This window comes from Meleagris gallopavo, chromosome 5, assembly GCF_905368555.1.
Source record: "Meleagris gallopavo chromosome 5, MGAL_WU_HG_1.1, whole genome shotgun sequence".
Classification (NCBI taxonomy): domain Eukaryota; kingdom Metazoa; phylum Chordata; class Aves; order Galliformes; family Phasianidae; genus Meleagris; species Meleagris gallopavo.
In genome coordinates, this window is record NC_139408.1 from 45,624,662 (window position 1) to 45,645,014 (window position 20,353).

The following is a 20,353-nucleotide window of genomic DNA, read 5'->3' on the forward strand; positions in this document are numbered from 1 at the left end:
CATGCAAAAGCTGCTTTTGATGAAACTGTTGGCTGTTGCCAATCACCACTTTTTTGCACTTATGGAAACATGTTCCAAAAGGATTCATACTAAACAGCTGAGCAGTTATGTACTTCTCTGGCTCCTCCTTTTTGCCTTTTTGGAAGAGGGTCATGACATTCACCTTATCCCGTCTCTAAAGGCCTTTTCTAACTGCCATGACTTTACAAATTGGCTAGTTCCCTTGGAAACACACTCTCCAGTCTAGCAGAATGGTACTACGTTCAGCTTAAAGCACTGGGTTGTGTTTTTTTTTTTTTTTTTTTTTTTTTTTTTTCCCAACAACAACAACATGTAGACTTTGTAAGAGTGAATTTTACAATTGGAAATTTTACTACAGTTTTAGTAAGCCACTTATTAGTTTTTAAAGTTAGCTTATTAAGAGAAAAAACAATCTTGCTACCTGTTTCAGAACTAAACGTTTTCAGGGCAGCTTTTATCTACAGGACAATTTTAATTAAGCAAGAATCTATTATTATGTTTATTATCAGAATTAGAATATATGTAGAATAAAGAGGAAAAAAAAAGCAAACTATACCTTCAAACTTCCACAACAATTTTCTTTGGAACACCCTGTCAAGATTTCCAAGATGAAATGTGCACAGTGCCCAAGTCTATATTCTTCTGTTGCAAAATAGAGTAATGAACTTACTTCTATTCATAGAAAAATAGTAAAAGTGAACATTCCTCATACCTATTTATGTGTCCAATGGCTGTGTTGATAGTAACTCTTGGACTGTTCTCATCTGTCCTCAGCACATAGGGTGGAAACACATCATCATCATCAACAATGGGTTCCGTTTCCATTTCATTGGTATCAACAGATTTCGAGCATTTATTTCTCAGGATCTTAACATTTCAAGAACAGAACACGGTAAGAGATTTTTCCTTTAAAACACGTTGCAATAAATTTAACAAAAGTAGGCATAGTCCTTTGACCACATACCTTCTCAATTGCTTTATATGTCTTAAGATCTTCCTCAAAACTTTTAATTTTGTCTGTATCTGCTAACATTATGTAATTGGAAATTGGTGCTCTAGCTCTTCCTTTTGACTGCACATAGGAACGGTATTCTGTGGGCAAATCAAAACGCACCACCAAATTGCATTTTGGTATGTCAACACCCTCTTCTACAATACTGGTAGCAATAAGAAGATTGGTCTCATGTGCTCGAAATTTTCTAAGAACCTGTAAAAGTAAGGAAGACAAATTTGAGACAACAACAAACAGAGATTGATCTGTTCACCATTTGCATTACTCAATTCATCAACAAGCTATTAGAGCTAAGAGGAATTGATTAGACATTCAAAAAACTTGTTTAAGTATGCTGATATAAAGTTACTAGTATTTACGAGACACAGCAAGGCTATTTTATCAGACTAGTTAGATTTTTAGGAATTATATCTGATATGTGGAATTAAGCAACTCTAAGGATCTACTGTCAGGCAACAAAAGCATCACACCTATTTATTTAAATTTTTAAAATACAATATAATAAAATACTGCCTTCGGGAGAGTGATTTTTCTTCCTATAAATTATTTCTGCGGCTGAAACATACTCTTTTGGGAGGGAAATAAAAGAACAACGCATTCTAGAGCTGGTACTTCTATTTTTAATATTTCTAACCAATAAGGATTTTTTTTTTTTTTTCCCCTGGAGAATAGGGAAGAAAAAAGGTCAGAAGAAGCATAAAGAATATTTTCAGGAACGTTAGGAGCTGTGTCAAGTTAGATCAGAAATTCAGGAAAAGAAGTAAATATCTTAAGAAACCTAAAAAGTTTCTACAGACTACCCCACAACAATATATACAGAGAGGCTCCCATAATACTAAAGAGTGTGTATTTTAAATTTATTAAAGAATTGATGCCATCAACATTCACTGATTTTAAGTTTTAATACAAGCAGTGTAATGATCATCCTTCATTAGTGGATTCAGCCCATGGTAGTTTGTGATATTTTTAGACTTTATATTCTGGATGACAAAAGTGTCTTTTTTGCACCCTTATATTGAAAAAAATATATGATTTTATTAGAGATTTATTAGGCACGATTAACTTCATTACTTTATAAGACACTTAAGATTTTTTCCTGTTAAATTCACTGTTAAACTCCTGACCTACTACATTTCAAGAGCTTTATTACGTTAAAATTTTGGTGTTGCTGCATTACTGTGCATTTTTTGAAGTCTGACTTTAACATTACTCTCTCCTCACCACGTAAAAGGCCAAATCATGTAAAAGGCCAAATTGTATATAAAAGCATATAATGATTTCAAAAAAGATACTAGATAACAATATCATCACAAAAGCCAGAAAGTTGACAATCCAGCCTAGGCGGGAGAAAAATGCTTTGATCTCCAAAAACTTTACATGCTCGAACCACAGAGTTTTACATTTATATAGTTTAGAGATTTAACAAATGCTCTTTTAGCAAAAATAAACAAAAGCCTATGAACTGTTAAAAATGCTAGGAACTTTAATTTGCTGTATAGTATTACTATACTATTAATGCAATGGAGAAAAAAAAATAGATGGCTAATGATCTGACAAGAAATGAGCATCACTTTAAACAAAGCTTTTACGTGAAGTTTTGTTTGTGCAATGTGACATACAATTTATCTAAACATCTGTTATTTTTTATGAAGAACATCTGTACCTCAAATTAGCAATCATATTTGTAAAACCACAGGTATTCCCCAAAATTCTAATGACTGTTTCCAGATTCTGCCTGTAAGAAGAGTACTGAAGTTACTGCTAGCTTCAATTATTTTTCTTGAAGTTACCTCTTCCTGTTTTCTGAATTCTACTTCCATCTGCTTGTTACGAGGCTGATTCTTGCCAATGCCATGTCCAGTTATGAAATTGCTACTGATGTAAGCCAGTTCTGGATCTTGTTTGCCAGCTTCTTTTATCAACCTAAAAATATCATGTGCTTTTTAGAAGTCACACAAGCCAGACAGTGGAAGACAATCTTTTGATTGCAATAGCTTCATTTAAAAACAAATAAAAATGTGGAAGTGCAAAAATTAAACACTGTGCTAAAATATAAGCTAGCCTTAGTTTTCCCTTAAAACACTAGATTCTACTGACAGCCTTTGCAAGGATAATAAAAGACAGACCATACACAGCATACAAATGCACATATCATATACATTCTAGAACCATCATGGTAAAATCCATGGCTAAAAACCAGATTTTTTAAAACCATGCTACTACTCTAAAGCTTCCCATTAACAAACTCTCTACTCATGACGTTTTGTTTTCTGTACAGTTTTATGACAGCAGAACCAATAAAACCAAGGGTTCTTACACAAAATTATATCTCTTACATGTCTCAGTATAGCCATCCCAATACCAGTTCTTACAGTACATCCCTCATTTTCATTTAGAGGTTTTCCTCCTGTCCAAGGAAAGCCTGCCTCCATATACCTCCAACAGTAATTCCAACCCCTCCCAGTTGCACCTTGAGAAGTTCTGCCTGACAGAATAGCCAGCTAGCTGCTGCCAATCAAATGGAAAATGGCTACGTTCTCCTTCCTCTCTCTCCCACTGGAGTACTTACTACTCAAGTCACTCATTTTAATAGTTTATGTGAACCTAGAACACTTCCTTCCTTTGTATTGTGTTGAAACTGTAATGGACAGGGTGAATAAATAAGATAATGGAAAACTCACAAATAGCTTGGTATCTTTACAGAAACAAACTAGAAGGATCCTCTTGTACTGAAATTTGCTCTTATTAGCTTGAGGCTGAACAGATTAACTTTTTGTATGCAGTCTAGGCTCTTGCAACAGACATTCTAAGAAAGTAGGAGTTACAACTTTAACACTTTTTTTTTTTTTTTTTTTTAATTTTTCTGTGTGGCATTTCTACCAAGCTGCATAGCTTCAAGAGCAACTACTACTGAACTGAAATGTTCTTTGTGTCCTACTCATTACAGAAATTGAGAAAAATTAAAAGCAACTGAATAAACATGCCACTGTATAGATATTTGGAAAGCTCAAAAAATGTTTAAGACTTTAACCTCATGATTTAATAGAAAACATAAGTTGTGATAGCTAACAGGCACCATTTTCCAAAGAGATGTAGAAGAAATTCTACTTTCAGATCCTTCTCTAGGAAAGCTGTGAGGCACTTCAATGAAAACGGATGAATACTGAGTTTTAGAAAGTGACTTCTAGTTCCTCTAAGCTCCTTTTCTGAACAGGACTCAATTGTACAGACAAAACAAAAGAGCTTCATCAGCTGTGTCGTATTAGTAAAAATGTTGGTTTCTGAGGGGAGATTTGTTGGTTCTGTTTCTGTTCGTTAGTTTGTTGTAGTACTTACAACATGAGTAGTGGCTGTTGCTGTTCTCCAAAGAAAGATCAGCTTTAATTACTGCTTCGGGGGGGGGGGGAAACAAAATGACCTACTGCTCCTACAAAGCCCAATGCTTTCCACAAGAGTTGCCCTTCCTTCAATCATGAATTACAGACTATAATACTATTTTATGAAGTTTGTTTTACCATAATATAGATTTTTGTTTAAATTGATAGTATTTCAAGTTAGTTCTGATCCATATTGGATCCACTGGAAGCTTGAGAGGTTTTGATACACAAATTCAAACGTTCATGGCTTCCTCATTCAGGAAACAGTACCTCTTCCTGTACATACAGCATCAATACAGCTGCAGTCAGCAGAGGCCCTTGAACTTAAGCATCTCTATAGAAGGCCTACAGGCTTCTGTCAACCAGCTCAAGTCTGCTTATCTTCCAGGAATTCTGAGACTGAGTGTAGGTGCCTAAGGCTTAAAGATGGCAGAAAATGGCTATTTATTCTATCTGGATATCATATTCTCTGTTGGTTTCAAGAGCATTCAATATATACTAATAGTGCATAAGTCTGTCTACAAGAACACCTGATGAAAAAAGCTGGAAATTAAAAGATTTGTCGATTTGTCGTTTAACAGACAGCTGAAATTTAACAATGCTGTTCACTTCTTGTCCAGTAGTGAAACACTCATCTCAACTTTGCAAAAAATTTGTCATAATCTTTTGAAGTTATTTCTTCAGGAGCATTAATTCCACTGAAGTACATGATTTGCATTACATTCCATATTTATACAAGCATGTATAAGAATGTAGAAAGGTTAACAAAAGAGGGCACAAAAAACACATAGGCAAGTCTGTAGATCAAAGACTATATTATGCAACTCAAACTACTCAGTCAGGTAAAAGATAACAGAAGCATCAGATTCAGAGTTATCCAGAACTCAATAAGCAGACTGCAAAGTACATTTAACACACTATCAAAAAAGAAAGGCCCCTACATCTTCCCTTCCCCCCAAGATATAAATCAAATGTCACTCAGTTTGTGTCAAATGGTGTTTAAGAATTAAGAATATTAATTATATCTATTATTGATCATACTCAGGAATAAGAACTGATAAGGAATGAGATTACTCCAAAGTATATCTTGGCAAAAAGTCCAGGATTCCTATTTTTCTTGGTGAATACTGTAAGAAAGTGCTTAGCGTAGTACTGGTAAACTTTCAGAGGAATTTTGGCAAGCATAAATTTGCTTTTCTGCAGGCCTGTATCATGTACTAACATGATTTAGTAAGTTAACGGTAAAATTTCCAGAAATTTAGCACTCAGTAAATTAGAGAAATTTCCAGCGTCCATTGCAAATATATAAAGACCAATTAATACAAATAAGTTTACTCTTATTTTACAGTTAGGGTACAATATTTCACCTTCTACACAAATCAAATTGCAAACTCAGGTCCAGAATGAATCCTTGAGTACAATTTTCAAATACATTTGCTTTCCCCATCCACACATAGCCTTTTTTTTTTTTTTTTTTTTTTTTTGCTATTCTTTCTTGACACAGCTTTAATATAATTTCCTAATGCAACTTTAAATAGAGTTCTGAAAAGACAATCCCTTTCATATTCACAATATAAACATCCACGTGCTGGCAGCTGAACATGCCTTTTTTTGTTTTTAAAGAAGATTTACCTATTTAGAACAACTGCTGTGTATCTTCTTTCCACAAAAATAATTCCACATAAAATATTCGTAAAAGGAGATGGGAAATTAGTCTCTGGCTTTTCTTTCTCCTCAATTTCTTCATCCTCATCATCATCTTCAGAATCACTCCACGATACGTAGTTATCCTGATTTCTGTTGTTATACCATTCAACACTTTCAAACTGCTGCCGTTCATATGGTTTGTATTTGCGCAAAATTTCAAGCAGCTTTATTACTTTTGGAGTTACAAATTTCAGGTCAAGTGAGGCAGGTGAGAAATGCTCTTCACAGAGTGCATGTATTTTCCTTAAGAAAGTGTCTGTAAACAATAAAAATTTCCTGTGCAGCTCCTCTTGCTCATGTTTGATATACTTCTGTAGCTCTCTCACCATCATCCCAGCTACTTTATCTGCACACCAGGGTCCCAAAACAACCAATACAGCTCGACAGTCTGACAATATCTACAACAGATGAATTCAAGTATCAGTTCAAAAGAATACATTCATAAGTTATTCACATAAGACAGCTCTGGTTCCTCATGTCACAGCGCTTATGAATATTCCAATATGTTCTATTACAAAGGTATTTAAAGTTGGCTTTTGTCATTAAGGCAACCTTGGGAACACTGGTATTTAATGGAGCCATTTTTCCCCCCTCCTAAAACGCAAAACCTCAACTTTGAGCTTTGCACATTTCTGAGTCTCAAAAAAAGTTTAAGTAGTATTTTGCAATTTGATGAAATTCGTATTTGAAATTAGCTTCAGATAGTTATGCTAAGAAGGGGAATAATTCTTGAGGCAGCTCAATAAGCAAAGCAAAAGTATTATCTGTTATGTTTAACACAAAACTAATAACAAGATAAATGCTTTAAAAGGTACTTCTTACTTCATTCATTAGTGATAATTGCCAAGCTTTCAAAAATACCTAAACATGAAATTGCACAGTTGTGTTAAGGTAAGCCTTTCAAAGGAAAAAAGGGTATGTGTGGGCAGAACAGAAAAAAACAGGGAACTACTTACTACTTGGAAAAAATAACAAAGACACTTGAGTACAAACAGCATTATAGCTAATGACAAGTTTTTTTCTTCCCACAGAATCAAGTAGTCCAGTAGTAAACAGCTAATTAAATACACAAACGACATACAAGTACCACTTATCAACTCTATGTATTAATTACAGTGGAGGTATCTCAAAACAATCAGAATATTAGTTTGCAGTTGCTGTCCTAATTTTTCTTCCTTATTCCATTCTTGTAAGAGAACACAGAACAAGTTGCCTTCTTTATACTTTATTCCCTGAAGTTTATTATCTGTGAGACTTAAGGGTAAAAATTTTCTAAACAAATTCTAATTATATACAGAGGGTTGATTCTCCCCACATCAAATGGAAAACTTATTTTTCTCAATATAGGTGCCTCCATCTTGTAGAGCTACTGCATCAGGAAAAAAGTACAGAGTGCAATGTACATTAGAAGCATAGCAGTTAATTCACTATTCTGGATTATGCAAATACTTGGGATTGCCCTTAGTTCCAACATTCCTTATAAAGTTTTGCCCTACTGCATTTTAAGTCTAGAACAAAAGTCACAAGCAATTGTGATAAACTGGGAAGTAGAAAGATAGACTGCGTTACTTACTATCTCTCTCTCTGGCCAAAGTAATCTTTAACTGCCAGAATACTGAGCTTCTAGAAATACTAAACTAAAGTACTTTTAGATGAAAAGAGAAACAAATTCTCCAACTTCCTCACAGATGGTTATAGAAATAATTTACTTTTAACTTAATACCTGCACAATCGTATCTCAGGATGCAATCCCAAATCTCAGTGGGGAAAAAAAAAAAAAAAAAAAAGGTTTCTGGACTCCACACCCCATGTGCAACAAGTCTCTGTTCAAACCATGCCACCTATATTCTACTCTGCCATCCTGCACAAAAACACAGGGGCAAGCTTGAGGCTGAAGTTTCATTCCACTAGTCACATATTGTTCTCACTAGAATAAACTGTGGATATTGTAGAGCTAGTTGGATTTCACACCTCAATTCCCACTCAGCATTCTGTAATACAACTGTGCACTGCTTTTCCTAGTAATTCCTGTGGCATAACTTCCCTTTTTCTACCGACTTATTCAAAGATGCTAAGACTCTTGACTTCAGAAATCATGGTGCAGGATGCTTTGCTGCCTTAAGCAAATCCGAATACAGGATTCTCAAACTAGACAAAGTTTTGATCTAGGTATGAACACTATGTATGAATAGTTGACATTCAAGCCCCATTAATTCATGAAAAGATCTGCAGTGTTAGTAGAACATGAAAATTAGAAGTCTTTTTGCTCAGATATACCAAGCTGACTAACTTAAAAAGTTTCTGTAACATAATATATGCTGCAAAGAAAAATAGTAAGACTTCAATTCCGTAGGTTTTTCACACAGCTTACAACCTTACCTGTTTAGAAATTAACGTAGAATCTCTTTCCTTTGAATGTACAGATATGTTGCAGTCATTTAGAAAATGAAGTGCTTCATCCAATTCCCTTAATAGTCTTCCATACAATCCACTTTTGTCAGTATATGGTCCACAGTCTACAACAATCTCACATGGCTGAGAAGTATATCTTAATTGAGGGCAAAGATCAGGTTATTTCAGCCTGTTAAAGTTATATGGCAAATAGCAAGGGCAGTATGAAGCATAATCAAGTACATTTCTATCCCCACCACGAACGATTACAAAGTTAAATATATATTTAAAAAAAGAAAAATAAAAATCTCCATATATACCAAATTGATTCATTCTAAAAATACTAATCTGTCTAATGTATTTCCTAAAAATGAGGTTAGTATCACTACCTACGTTTCAAATATTGGAATATCTAAGCCAAAGCAAACTGAATCCACTTGACCACAACTTTCACTTTAGCTTTTCCTCTTTTTACATGCCAAACAAGTAAAACAGTTGTGATGAAAATTCTGTTTATTTCTTCAACAACATAAAATCTCTGAATATTAGGGTCATGTAGACTTTCTACTTAACTTTAAGATGTACTTCAACACTGATTACTCAAAAAGCAATTTTATACGTTCACCTCTCCGTCCTCACCTCACATAAAACTAATGGTATCACATACACACAACTTCTGCTAAGATTTAAAACAGCAAATATTTATAACGGTTTGTTCCTTACTAAACAAAAAAGGCAGCCAATTAAATAGCCATAACTGCATAACAACATACCTATCTAAGACCACCAAATCAGTTGCAGTTTCAGCATTGCTCTTTAGTATTTTCTCCAGTTTCTTTATCTTCTCTTCTAACTCAGCAGGATCACACTTCCCATTTAAAATGGAAGCAGTTAATCCCAAGATTCGAGGGCAAGATGGATAATCCTCACAGATCTATGAAGCAAACCAGAATGAAGTACCTTCAAATAGTTGTTCCCACCATTTTGAAAGCCTACTATCAAACCAGCAGACAAAGTTTCTATGCTTAGTTGAAAACTGGTATTGAATAGCATGTACTGGAAAGGGAATCAAATGTTCAGTAAATACTTTCTTCTATTGCCCGGAAGTAAACCTACAGAACTGAAGAACATTTAACAGCAACCATGTTTCAAGATAAATATTTCCATCTAGTAAATATTTAAAGTAATAAACAATTAGTAATACACAAGATAGCTTTGTCATACTTAAAATACAACACATATCATAATACTTATACACCATGAAAACACTAAAGTCATATAAAAAAAATAAAAGCGCGCATGATCTGGTTAAACCTGAAGAGAGAACTGTAAAGACATCTAACAAATATCTCATGAAGCTAACAATATGCCTTCAAAAGCTCTACAAACATGTTTAGAAATCAGTATTTTAAGAAATACAGAAACCGATTTTTACATCTCATTCCCAAACATTTTTAACAATCATTTTGAAAATTCCCTTAGTTCGCTAAGTCCAGGTTAATGCCTGGACTTTTCTTTTATCACTACAAAGTAAATACACTACTTTTCTATAATATCTCATGATATGAGTTAAGTATTAATTCATTACAGTAAATCCAGCCAAGGCATGCTAAACCATGATTCCATTGATGTTATTCTTCAGTAGCAAAAACTGACTCGTTTCCTACTTCTTCAACCCTTCCAGCCTCACCCATGCTCTGCAACCAAGTATTAAACTGTTCACATGTACAAACTAACCTTCATAATTTCACGGTATGGATGGTCCTGGATTGCAAGATGGCACTCATCAAACACTAGTAGATTAATATTTGACAGGGATAAATATCCATTTCTCAAAACAGTCAAAGCAACATGACATGTCATAACCAGAACCTAAGTTTAAAAAAAAAAAGCATCAATATAAAAAGAGTACAAATTGTCTTAGGCCACAGTAAAGTGAAAAAGCTCTTCTGTACGTCACGCTTGATAGTATTGACAGTATTAACAAATATTAACTTCATCTACTCATCTATCTGTCTAAGTTCTCTAGATATACTTCATTGGCCATTACTAAATGTTTCGCTAAAAGTAAAATAAAAGCAGAAAAAATGGTCCAAGAACTACAGAACTATAGCTTACTCCAAAAGGCAGACATAAAAAGCATGCCAAGGAATGACATTTTTAGGGATGTTTAAAGTACAATATGTACACTAAAAATTTCATCTGCAGTTATCATCTTTGATCACAAGACAGGAAGACTTGAAAAAAAGGATTAAAAGGACAGCTTTTTACAACAACCTGAGTACCTCTTATACATGTTTTGCCTCAAAATTAATATATACATATTACTAGCATGCTGAATTTGTTAGAAGAGTTTATGTATAACTGAAAATTACCAGTTCTTATCTGGTCTAACTGCAGACTCTGTTTGCATTTATACTTAATACATTACCTGATGCTTAGAGAATTCCTGACTCCATTTCTCTTTTGTCCATGATTCAGTCACCTCTAAACTTGAATACTCTCCCACTTTAAGATCTGAATGTGTCCTGACAGCTGATACTTGCTGAGCAACTTGATTTGCTTAAAAATAAAAACAGACAAAAATCCTCAATCTCATGAAGGTGTTTCCATACATTAATTTTCAAGATGTTTGCTCTATCACTAGTACCATGCTTTATAGTACAACCTTCAGGTTAGGCTAATGTTAAACTGGGGTACATGGCAACCTACCTCCATATAAAACTATAGTTAGGAAATAAACTGCACAGCTATTCTGATTTAATGCTTTTATTTTAAATCAGGAAATAAAAGATACCAGAGATAAGAGGTAGTATTGAGTGTACAATCAGCAAAATGTGAAAGGTGTCACATTCTTTGATCAGTTTATTATCCCTGCTGTTAAGGGCTTCAGCCAAAACTTTCTCCTAAATTTGCTTTCACACAACTTCTATTAAGGAGTTGTCCCATGACAACAGAACTAGCATATTCAGGAACTTAGTATATTTTTCCTCTTACCTGAGTTGACCAAGAACACAGTTCTTTTTCCATTTTTGTTGAAATCCCCCCTGATCTGATAGGACAGCTCTTTAGTGAGTAGTACTGCAATAAAAGTCTTCCCTGAGCCAGTGTTTAAACAGACTATTGTATTATGATCCAAAGCTGCTTCAAGCAGTTCAACCTAGGTTTAAAAACAACAACGCCCTTATTTGGAGCAAGGTGGATAAAATGTTGACAGAAATAACAATACAAGTGGTAAACAAACTACAGACAGGTCAATATGACCTGTAGAATTCTTTCCAATGCCAAAGAACCAACACTATTCTTTCATAACTAAGGTACAGTCACTCACCCAAAAAATATTAATGCACACTATACAGTTTAGCTTCTAAAACTAAATTTCTCCTCAAAACTATTTGAAGCTACATGCTAGAGCTTTTCAGTCTAATTCTATGTATCAGTTCAGCCAAATACACAAGTACATTAGTTCAAGATGATACAATCTTTTCAGTAATATTAACCAAATTCTAGCTTTCAGGCATCTCTGCAGGGCACACAGAGAACTGAAATTCCAGAACTCAGGAATAGCTTCTGTAACAAAATAAAAGTCAGAGTACTCTGACAGAGTTTCTAACATTACTAAACTGCTTTGACCAGTGTGCATATCAAAATCAAGTTTGGAGATGTAACTGTAAGTATATAATCAAGTTGCACAATGTAAAGACTAGGGTATTTATCCCTAATAACACCTTGCAGAAAGCAAGAGAATATTCAGCTTAAAATTTTGATTCATAAAAGCAAATTGAGAAGGGAGAATAGGAATTATCACAAAAGCAGAACACATCCTAGCTAGTGAAAAAAGGGACAACTAGGTCCCAACAGGTGCAGCTGTAAGAAACACATGCCTGGACTATGTACACCTGTAGACTTTTTCCATCTGCTCCACTTTTTTTTCTATTAAATTCATAGATTTATTTTCAATAATATAGTAATGTTATAAGAAAAAAAATGTATTATCACCAGTACCTGATATTTTCTTGGCGTGTAAATGTTATCATGAATTGCTTCTTGTTGCCACGGTAGTCCAAAAAATGGACCCATTGGGGAGGAAGCAGGGGTCATGAGCTGCAGTCCCGCCATGCTGAGGGATTGCAAAGCAGGGCTTTTCATTCATTCATCCAGTGTTTCTGTCATTGCGTTTTTGTTCCAGCACAGCCTACTATGGAAGAAAGCAAAACGGTACTAGATACAGTTATAATATAAAGGAAAAAGTAAAAGAATATAAGGATACATAATTCTACTTTATTTTTACTTCCAGTAAGAGCTACAATCTCATTACTTTCAGTAGAACACTTCAATTTTGCACTTAAAGACACTTTCCCACTTCAAGAGGTGTATTTAACAAAGTAACAAAAAAAAAAAAAAAAAAAAGCTGCTTTATGGGCAAAGCTGACTCTAGGCACATGGACGCTACAGGATAAAGTTCCCTTTGCATTCTAACAAACCTCCTTTTAAAGTTTATTGAATAACAAATTAAAAATATAGAACTGCTTTAACTTTACTTCAGGAAAGAAAAAAGAGATTTTCAAGATCAGAGATAACAAGCAAATCTACCACGTTTTGCATTTTCAAGTAAGTCTTATAACCAAAGATTTACATACGCATAAATACACAGAACAGGGACTTCATTCTAACCAAAAGGAAAAAAAGAACAGGAGCTTCGTAAGAACATGTTGTCAATGAAACAGATAACTTTATCAGAATTGGCAGAAGAATAAGCAGAAATTTAATAAATAATTACAGATGATGACGATAAGAGCTAATGGAAAATAGGTCCCGTGCTAGATAAACCACCAGATTCCAGAAAGATACTTTAAGTAACAATTTGATGACAATCATGTACTAGAAAACAGCTCCCTATGGAGGTCTACGAAGTCCTCATCATTGGCTATTTTAGAAATGCTTGATATTTTTCAGAAATTATCAAGGTATAATCAATTTTTTTCCTATGGGACTGAATGAATTATAACCTTATTGTACAGAAACGTTCCTACTGTACTATACTATAGGAAAATTAAGTTTTGCAATTGTGCACTGGGAAAGAATTTTGAGACAAGTACGATAAGGTATATAATAGAAACTATTGAACAGCGAATGTTATAAGAGAACTGCTTAGCAAGTAGGAAGCAGTTGAAGTAAAAAGGGAAAAAGTATTCATTTCTCTCTGAATCAAAATGAAGTTCTCTTTTGTTTATGAGAACAATTAATATAACACTGTGGCTCTTCCTTGTATATTCACATTTCCAAGTTAAATTTTACAAGTTGAACCACCTTTAAACACTGATGTATATGCTAATTTAACTAACATTAAATAACTATAAGAAGCTCTCAGTTTTCCACTTCAAATATATTTTGTCTCTTGCTTGAGACAAAGAGAAAGCATTACATAGAATTACACAATCACTCCCTAGGACATTAGTCAGAGTAAAAAGCTTTTTTTTTCCCCCTTCCCTTCTTTCCCCAGAAGGGCGGAAGACTATTCAAGGACATTATGGTTTAGTTGAAGTAACACTGTTCCATTCCTCTATAAGGAGCTATCACTGTTTTGAAGACAAACATTCAGAAAAATGCTACGTGAAACAGGGTAAACTTCACCTTTGGCTCAGCAATTATCACTATCTTCTCCATTAAAAAAAATTCTTCACCAAAAGGAGTGCAGGAATATATTGCAGGAATATAGTCTTATATTTTAATTTCAGCTACAGAGAAACTGTCATGGTAAGAAGATACCAGAAAGAAGAAATATGTTCAAAAGTTTAAGAAAAAGCATGTAGTTTTTAAAGGATGTACTAAAGAATGCTTTTGAGATTCTTGCTAATCTCTCCAGTTACTTTTGGATGAACCTCCAAACTCATACAAATCTTACAAGTATTTCTCATTTACTTTCTCAATTCTGGAACTTAAGTTATTGTTTCAGTCTGAGTTCCTTTAGATGCTTTAAATCAAAAGAAAGAAAAAAAAAGACATATTGCTTTGTTTAGTTGCAAATACAAAACAACATAGGCTACTCACATCATAAAATCAGAAATACATCATTTTTCATTTCAGATGTAATATAAGAGTCCTGGAGATTCTAAAATTGCTTTTATGCATTTCAAACTGCATACAAGAACACATAGGTTCTGTTCTAACAATCAGACTAGTAACTCTACACGGTGTCTAAATCCAGTCAGACCTGAAAATGTTTTGGTTGATTCCACATTTGGAACAAGCAGCTCTGTGGCTGTTCTTTCACTGAAGTTTCCATAGCACTATGTCAAGACAAGTAGTAAAAAAAAAGTGCATGTGTTATAAATAGTTGTGTGTAGTAAAGGTGATAATTCTTGACATTGATGTGTTTGCACATCATATGTACTCACGTTAATCATTATGTAATTAATACAATTATATCAGTCACACATGAAGGACCGCATTGGGATATAATTGTTTTCAGCCACTGACAGAAAGCACCTGGGCACTAACAAAGCTTTTGTATGAACAGGCAGCTTAAGTGCATGACAGTCAGAGAGACTATTGAAAGTTTCTCTCCCTCACACAAGGTAATAGACAAGGTTCTGCTCTAATATCTCTAGCTTCTTTATAATCAAATCAGTACCATGCTATTTGGAAAATTTTGGGATTCAAGAATTTTGGAGATCATAGAAGTCTTCATCACAATTGCAACATTTCATTGAAATTGCCTCAGTACTTTTCCTACTTATATACAGCAATTCGTGTGGAAGGATAGTTCTGGGGTTTTTTTGTTTGTTTTTAAAGGAAACCTGGTAACAGCCATTATAGTTGCCCAAGGCTGGGATAGACCAGGTAAAGTATAATATGTATTATATTTCTAAGGGTAACCACCCAATCATTTGTATATTTACGCCCAGACACTTCAATTTTATAGAGCATTTTGGATCAGCAGTGCCTTTTCTGTTATTCCACTTCAGTTTTTCTTTCCCAAACCATAAACACAACTTCATGAACAAACACAAGCTCACTCTGAGAGACCATCTCCCTCACAACCAAACGCATGACCTAACATTCACATTCTTTTCTACATATGACTCCATGACAATGATAGTAAGCTTAGTTACCTCACCGTAAGGAGCACAGAGATTCACACTTACACACAGGTTCAGCTTGCTCTGGAAGAGCCTGTGAAACATCACACACACTAAGCCACAGATTTGTTTTCTGTTTATCTTCATGAAAAGCCTGCCATCAAGTATGGTCATCTCACAGAGTTAAAAAAAAAAAAAAAAAGAAAAAAAAGAAGTATACTCAAAGAAAAGTTCGCAATTTTTTTTTTTGAAGTGCGAGGAATAAACTTGGTATCTTGAAACATAATGAGAAATAAAACAGCATTCTGCAGGGCAGTAAGACTATTATTAACTGTGGAACAAGCTGACAAAAAAAAACAATGGGATTTAGCTCTCATGAACTGCACAATTAAGTAGCAAAACAACACAATGAGACTCTCATAAGGCAGAGGACAGTTGAAATAGCTTAGATTCCCTGTCCATATGTAATGACCAAGGTAAGAAGTCCACCTATCTAAACTTTCAATGCTACTTCCTGCTGTGCTAAGGAGTTCCTTAGTCCTGGCCTTCATTTGTGTTATCTCCATTGTAAGTATGTAAGACTTGACAAGATCAATGTCAACATTATTACGGTATAAGCCACAATAATGAAGTAATTATATATTTTAAGTCTCTATTTCAATTATAAGAAAAAATATCAAGTTCTGCAACAAAAGAAAAGTAGTGCAAGACCATCTAGAAATAAAAAGGGGGGAAAAAAACATCTACTTGAAGAACAGGTTTTAAATTGAAAACAGTTGAAATATAAGTGCATACTTTCAGAATTTGTGGACAGAAGTTAACTGAATCCTGTAACTAGCTAAGTGGGAAGCAGAAAAAAATAGTCCTGCTTTGCCAGTGTGAATAACAAAGATATCTGCTATGATGTTCCACCTTTATCCACTGTGTCATTTTGGATATTGATAGTCAGAAAATGAAAACTTGTTGAAGACAAATTTTGAAGGAAGGTATAAGAAACAGAAGTCCTGCTTCCTGTGGCCCTACACTGAGTTACGAGAAAGGGGACAAAGCAGCACAGCACTGGGCCTTATCTGTTCTAATAAAATAACTGTAAGAAGTTCAAATTGTGGCCACTGACTCAAAACGTTTAACAGCAAAATCCACAACTTGATGATCTTACTTTAATGCCTGTTCACGTCAACACATATTGAACTGCAAGCTTCAGTTAAACCTAAAGCCTTACTCTATCTCTTAAAGACATATATTTCAAACAAGTACGAGGTTGGGAATTAAAATTTAATAGAAGTTTCTTTCCGACTAGAATAATTCTGGAAGAGTGGTGCAGGTTTTTCAGCCACAGCACTATATCTAAGTTAAAATAGTCCCTTGGTGCACAAAAAAATGTCAGGTTTCACTGCACTAAGGAACATGAGCCAAATCAAGTAGGGCACTCACCTGAAATAGGACATCCTGGATCTAACCCTGCTCCAAGGGCTGTTAAAAACTTTTGTTGAATGATACTCTAAAGTAAGCAGAGAAGAAACTAGAGTTCTTGGAATACATCTTTGGGTTTTTAACTGCTACCTGCATGCTTAATGTGTTTTGTATTCATAGCAAGTTACTGCAAACTATACCTCCTATCAACAAAAAAAAGAAAAAGAAAAAAAATTACTGTCAAATATATTTCCTCTACTTTCTTCAAGATCTCTAACTGTGATATCTGAGTTTCTGTCTGATACAGTCTTAATGATACCAGAACTATTTCTCATGCTGCAGGTTCTAATCTTTGCCTAGGAATTTCTTCCTATTCTCTAAAATCCCTGTTGGCGTAAGAAGAGAGAAATTAGCCTCTGAAAAGATGGAAAAATTACGTGAAAGTAAACAAACCATGATCCATTCATGAAAATAGGAATCAAAACATGCTGCTTGAACATTCTTCCACACGAATGCCCGAAGAGTCACGTCAACTACTACATGAAATATTAATCTGTTCAAAGAACTAACACAAAATTATTTCCTGGGTAACAGATATACAAATAAGAAGTAATATTTTCTAATTTTCAAGTACAAATACAGAGTAGATCAGTGTAAACATTATTTAAAGAAAATGGAAAATATTAACTGAGAGTGTTTCACAGCTACTGAAAACTTTTGCAGTAAAGTGACTTCTACATACACTATAAGCATTCAGTGCCAAGAATTGTATATTTACCTTCATTCAAGCAAAAGAAAAAAAAGAAAAAAAAAGAAATACAATTCACATATTTTCTGGTTTGTAAAACAGCATTAAGAGTATATTTTCCTAAGTTTCTGAAGAATATAATTTAGCTCAGAGGTCTAAACTAAGAAAATACCATCAAACAATAGTATTAAAGAGGATGAATCAACTTATTTTTACATCATGCTACCTTTAACATATTTTAATGCATGCAGTGCAGCTGCACAGAACTCTTATCCTTCAAATACCTTCAGCAGATGCATTGTCTAACAAGTTGTGTTGTCCTACAACATTCTTTGAAAGGAAATAAATTCAGATCCATTCTCTTTCAAGTGCTAACAGAATATATAAATACTTAGAAAGCTTAGCTGCAAGAATTCCTCCAAGAACCAGTTTCTCTGGTTTCCTTAGCACAATCAACTAACTGTGAATGTTCATCTTCAATTAGATGCTATTTGTTGTAATTTTATAAATAACCTAACAGTATAACCACAGCTTTGGTTTCTAACAGCACAAGGGAGAGAAGCGTTGCTTTTTGTTGTTCAGAGAAGTTTCAGCAGAGAGCTTACGAAGATGAGGATTACACTGAGGCTCTATGATTCTATATTAGAAGGAACTGCTTCTGAAGCATTTCTCCGTGCAATGCGGTACAGTTAACAGCTGGAATGCTTGCCAGACTCCTCCTAAATTTCTGGCAGTAGAATAGAAATGAAGTATAACATGACACTTAGATCCAGATAAATGCACAACCCCTAAAATCCTCCAAGCGTTCCATCACAGTTATGGACAAAGTTGGCCTTAAGTGAATGCCTAATAAACAGTTTCTGTTGCTGCTGACAGAGCTAAGCTAACTGCATCAGCTCGACACTGTTCATATCAAAATTATGCTGCTGTACATTGCAAATAACCCTTAAAGCAGAAGAATTATTCTATTCTATTTATCAGCATAGTATGCTTGGGATGTAGGCTATTTGCCAGTTCAGAAATAAAATGAGAAAATGAAAATACACATTTTCTAGCACATCTATACTCACATCAGTACATAAGGCATTCAGAATAAACAAATGGAAGGAAGATGCTTATTCTTTGTCAAATACAAACATGCAGATAGTGGAACAAACTATTTAATCTTTTATAAAGAAATGTATAAAGCCCAGTACAGCAGGTCTAACTATGCAGGTGCTGAACTGCTGAGATGCTGATTCCTTCACTTTCAACCCCTTAACACAGAGTGTAACAGAAAAAAACTTCAAGTATATGATATCTAAAAATGCAAGGGAAGGAGAGGACCAATGAAACTAGATACATGTCTGTCCTCACTTTGATAGAGCTCTCAATTTTTACTGTACAAAATTTTATCAGGCAGCCCCTTTCCTATTTTTGTTTGACTCATAATTCAAACAGAAGTATATTACTAAGAGTAAGACCACAACAACTTACCTGCCATTCACTTCAAGACAATAACTTTTTATCTCCTTCTATCTAAAACAAATTCAATTCTAATTCTAATGCTACACATCTTCCTTCTTCCCACTTTTTAAAAATTGACGTTATTTCATCTATAAAACCATTTTTCATTGCAAAATCCACAAGAAATATTTAAACACAACATTCACTTTTTAAAAATGTCAGAAAAAATGAACACATTTATATTCAATTTCACAAGAAATATTAAGGCATGCATTTCACAACAAATACCTTTTTTCTTTATGCCACTGCTTTATCTATCTATGGATAAAATAAATTAGCTATTTTCATTATTATTATTCTTTCCAAAGAAATTCAGGGTAAATTTCTACAGTCTCACTTTATGGTGACTTGGTGGTCCTGAAGGAGTTTTATGTATCAGATAGAATATAGCAAAATGATACGTAAAAATCTGTTTCTCCCATACTCCAAAGCATACACTTACCGTTTTAATCTCTGCAGCCTCTGTGCTTATGCTTTCCAAACTGCATTTTGACATCATGATATCAGCTTGTAGGTTAATCACATAATTTGCAAGCTTCGGCTCTAAAAAGCAAGAAGAAAAAAGACCTCTGAACTATAAAAATTATTTTAAAAGGAAACTACGATATCGAGGTTAATTGTGGAAATTCACTTGCTTATAAACATTTTATGGCATGTCAATACCACACTATAACTGGCTGAGAGAAAACAAAATCCTCTCTGAACACATATTATTTTAATTTAGTAGTAGAAACAAAACTACAAGCAATTTAAAAGCTAATTTTTGATAGATTAAATATGCAAGGAATTAATACATCCCTAATCCTATTCATATTAGTAATTGGTTCACGAGAAATACACTAGTAATGTTCTATAACATTTTTCAAATAAACAATGATTTTTCCATGCACAATTCATTTAAGAGTTAGAATGACATTCAGATTGCTTTTAATGTTTTCTAAAGTATCGCACTTTCAAGTCATAATACAGTAAACTGATCACAAAGAAAAAACATTGCTTTCTAAGCACATCAGCATATGTATATTTTATTAGTAGTAATATTAGCATGCAATTCATATTAATTCCTATAAAACTGCATTTAACTATTCACATAAAT

The 20,353-nt window shown here is 34.0% G+C and overlaps 1 protein-coding gene across 5 annotated transcripts in view; it reads right to left on the reverse strand.

Moving 5' to 3' along the window:
• The window catches only part of DICER1 (dicer 1, ribonuclease III), a 65,024-nt gene that overhangs the window by 26,880 nt on the left and 17,791 nt on the right, over positions 1 to 20,353 (reverse strand). For 4 of the 5 annotated variants that reach the window (XM_085225561.1, XM_085225560.1, XM_085225558.1 and 1 more), the window contains 11 exons: positions 19,700 to 19,800; positions 12,514 to 12,706; positions 11,506 to 11,668; positions 10,940 to 11,070; positions 10,246 to 10,380; positions 9,282 to 9,442; positions 8,497 to 8,665; positions 6,043 to 6,515; positions 2,824 to 2,956; positions 986 to 1,228; positions 734 to 888 (listed from right to left, as the gene is read on the reverse strand). In XM_085225561.1, coding sequence (XP_085081687.1) covers positions 734 to 888; positions 986 to 1,228; positions 2,824 to 2,956; positions 6,043 to 6,515; positions 8,497 to 8,665; positions 9,282 to 9,442; positions 10,246 to 10,380; positions 10,940 to 11,070; positions 11,506 to 11,668; positions 12,514 to 12,657 — 1,907 coding nt within the window. In that variant the 5' untranslated portion in view covers positions 12,658 to 12,706; positions 19,700 to 19,800. The remainder of the gene's footprint in view (positions 1 to 733; positions 889 to 985; positions 1,229 to 2,823; positions 2,957 to 6,042; positions 6,516 to 8,496; positions 8,666 to 9,281; positions 9,443 to 10,245; positions 10,381 to 10,939; positions 11,071 to 11,505; positions 11,669 to 12,513; positions 12,707 to 19,699; positions 19,801 to 20,353) is intronic. The other variant, XM_085225562.1, reaches the window with a different exon arrangement.